The 3449-nt window shown below is 40.3% G+C and overlaps 1 protein-coding gene across 1 annotated transcript; it reads left to right on the top strand.

Moving 5' to 3' along the window:
- The first annotated feature begins 814 nt into the window (after positions 1–814).
- On the top strand, positions 815–2822 carry LOC121426581 (4-substituted benzoates-glutamate ligase GH3.12-like). Its single transcript, XM_041622933.1, has 3 exons — positions 815–952; positions 1300–2328; positions 2680–2822. The coding sequence occupies exons 1-3, from the start codon at positions 832–834 to the stop codon at positions 2820–2822; spliced, it is 1293 nt and encodes a 430-aa protein (XP_041478867.1). The 5' UTR covers positions 815–831.
- The last annotated feature ends 627 nt before the right edge of the window (positions 2823–3449 follow it).

The following is a 3449-nucleotide window of genomic DNA, read 5'->3' as shown; positions in this document are numbered from 1 at the left end:
ACACACATTCCAGCACTGTTTTATTCCAGACAGCGTAATCATGGTAATGTCGACAGAAAGTTTGAGAATTATTCTGATTAAAAGACAAAAGGTATATTAGACGTATTAAGTTGCATTATAAAAATGTATTTCGGTCAACATTTGTTATGGCAGTCAACCAGGCATGCTAGGTACCTGATTGTTCTGATGACGTGGAAAATAGATGAATAAAAGTGTATGGTTATGCTAGTGGCATCGCCGTATGCAGATATGATTTCCGGGGGGCAAGACGCATTACAAAACCCACAGAAACTCGAAAATTAGGGGCGAAGCGACCGAGCTTAAAAATGTACTTGCATCTGTACTTCCTAAAGTGAACGTGAATGATTTCGTGCACACATTTAAAAAAAAGTTTTCTGAAAACATACAAGTATTAAAAATGTCTGAGGTGTAAATGAACCCCGTCCCCCTGTTGCCTGTGCCCATTGCTAGTAAAGTATAGCTTAATAAACTTTAATGATTACAACCGGCAAAACATTGTTTGATTAAATGTGTTTGCCTTGGTAGTGAAGGTTGATCATTATCTGTAATAAGTTAAACTGTTCTACATGACTTTGCATAATATTCGCTGGCACGATGCCATTCTAGTGACTGATTGCACTGCATTAGTTCTAAGCTGTTAGGTCCCACCGTGACAAAAAAAAACCACGAAAAGTTTAGGAAACTTTTGCCAATAACGATGCTAATTTCTCGTCAAGAATACAGCTATTGTTCATAGAGTTCGCTACAAATTAATCAGAGAAGTTCTCCACTTAAATTCTGAATAAGTGAAATAAGCTGGTGATCACGACAATGCTTGCTTCCAAGTTACTTGCCATTTCTGGTATATGGGGTTCGATAGCAGCCATGGCAGCACGGGCAACTTATGAAGCAACATCATTACCTTACGGAACCTGGGCACCAATGTTTTATGGTAAGTCATGACATTTGCATTTCTGTGATCAGAAAGATACATTATCAGTAGTATTTGGCAGAATATTATTCGGTAATTCATAGAAATTATAATATTGTATGGCCTAATCTCTATCTTTTTCCGACTACAATATCCTCCTTTCGAGGCCCAGGTGGCTGAACTATTATGCAGTAACTCGAAACAAGGAATCCAAACACAAGTCTGCAAGAAAAAAGGTGGATGTTAAGATAGACATTAATGTAACAAGGAAACAGCTTCCATCAGAAAACTCTCAGGTGTCACTCGGAGATTTATTTTGCAATTGAAACGAATCTTGTGCTTTCATTTTTCCTATTTCTAATGTCAAGGATTCCTTGTTGTTGTCGCTCTGTGCATCTCTGTCCTGTTCTTGTGGATACTGACTCTTCGTCCATCTCCTCAGCAGGGAGTTCTGTCGGTCCTGCATCAACTTTACTATTCTGGTACTTCTTACATCAGAGGAAAGTATCACCTCCAAAAACATAAGGCAGGATGGATAAACCCACGGTGTGTGCAAGGAGATTTTCTCATGAGAGTTCTAAAGGAGAATGGGGACACCGACTACGGAAGGAACTTTAAGCTGAAGAACATCCGGAACGTAGAAGAATTCCGCAAAAGTCATCCGTTGACGACCTATGAAGATTACAAACCCTTTATTGAGCGCGTGATGGCAGGAGAGCGTGGTGTTATGACCCAGGCAATACCAGACGCGTTTATTCAAACTTCCGGAACGACTGGTCCCTCAAAGTATTTCCCACAGAGAAATCACAAGTATGTCTTAACAATCGCACTCGATATTCTTTTCGCCAATATTCATAACATCTGCCCACGCCTCGGACTCCTTCAGAAAAGGTTATTCCAATATGTCCATCCTGTCATTTCTAGAGCTAAAAGTGGAGGGAGTATCAGGTCTGCCTTGTCATTTTACGAGGATGATGGCCTCGTTGCATCATGCTATTCGACACCACCCTTAGGCTTTCGAATCCAGTCCTTTCAAACAGCGAATTACATTCATCTTCTGTTTGCCCTCCTTGATCCGAATCTTGGAGCACTCGGTGGCGGCTTTATAGGTAGCCTCGCCTCTATGATGAATCAGTTGGAGCAATGTTGGGAGGACATTGTTTGTGATATCGAGCGTGGAACAATTAATGAGAAGGTGAAGTTTGATGATGATGGCATCAGATCGTCTCTGGAGCAGGCTCTTGGCAACGGTCATCCGGAGAGGGCGGGCGAGCTTAGACGTCAGTTCAAACAAGGGTTCGATGGCATAATGAGGAGATTGTGGCCGAATCTTGAGCTCATATACGGAGTAGATAACACTGGAATTTGGCCGGATCTTAAGAAAAAATATGCTTCAGGTATGTTAATTATGTTCTTTCTGAAAGGTAAAAAAATGCCGCCGTTTCCATCTTGTCCATATGTCCACCTCTTCAGTCGTTCATCAGTGATCTTTACACTGAACAGGATAATATGTTCAGAATACCATGAACTAAAATTGACAGTAATTATCATTATTAAAGTTAATGGAATATTTGGGTTGACGTGTCTTTAAGCCCCTTTTTTAAAATTAATTTCCCTACTGGAAATGAAATGTTATCAGTCTGACGAGTCTAAACGATCATATAATTAGTTTAAAACAAGGGTTATGTAGGCGATTGATCATGATCAATCAAATTGAAAGTTCTTTGGGATTTTCTTTTTCAATCTAGGCTTGCAATTAGTGAATCTTGGATACGGAAGTTCAGAGGGGATGTTTCTCGCATGTTCTCCTTGGTATCATGAGGATAACCGTAGTATGGTATTCTGGCCAAGCTTGGCCTTCTTCGAGTTCATCAGACTAGAAGACTCGTGAGTATATATATTTTTTTTTCTAACGATCAAACAATATTATACTATCAAGCCATTACATTACCCTTATAAGCATGATGGAGATATGATAACCTGAAAAGTGTTTCATGAAAAAAATATGTCCAACAAACTGTCGGATCTATCATCTTTCTTAGATCTTAATCGGTTAAGAGCAATGGTAAATGCCGGATGAATAAGGACTTGTCGGATAAAATGTACTGCAAGTCCTTTTCCGAATTGCTACTGACGTAGTTCTCAGCTTGCTGCGGACACGTCCAAAATAGAGACTACGTAGAGTCTTTCCGGGTAGCTGAGGAAATCGGAACATGCTAGATTACAGGCTTTTTTCAGGTTTCAAGAACTAATCGAAGACGTGTTTCAATCAGCCCCTCTGCGGGTACAGGTTCCGATTAGCACTAATCAACTAGACCAAGACCAAGTTCCAACTTGCTTTACCATGTTTCAACGGCCATGGTGCGACAAAGGTTTGGAAACGGCCGTTGAGTACACATTAATTTTCATCCCCGGTATTTCAGCAAACCAATATTTTATGCCTGCAAGCTTTTCATTAGTCCTTATAGTTGCTGAGACAAATTTACAGGACGATGAAAAAGGATGACCGTGGAGACGT

Source organism: Lytechinus variegatus, chromosome 13 (genome assembly GCF_018143015.1).
Source record: "Lytechinus variegatus isolate NC3 chromosome 13, Lvar_3.0, whole genome shotgun sequence".
Lineage (NCBI taxonomy): Eukaryota > Metazoa > Echinodermata > Echinoidea > Temnopleuroida > Toxopneustidae > Lytechinus > Lytechinus variegatus.
The sequence above is the reverse complement of the archived record's forward strand: the minus strand, read 5'-3'. Positions and strand labels throughout refer to the sequence as shown.

Bases quoted from the DNA above. Each gene is read 5' to 3' on its own strand.
- LOC121426581 (XM_041622933.1), top strand. From the start codon at position 832: ATGCTTGCTTCCAAGTTACTTGCCATTTCTGGTATATGGGGTTCGATA. The intron at 953-1,299 runs GTAAGTCATGAC...TCTAATGTCAAG, and splicing joins CTGGGCACCAATGTTTTATG to GATTCCTTGTTGTTGTCGCT. The intron at 2,329-2,679 runs GTATGTTAATTA...TTTTCAATCTAG, and splicing joins TAAGAAAAAATATGCTTCAG to GCTTGCAATTAGTGAATCTT.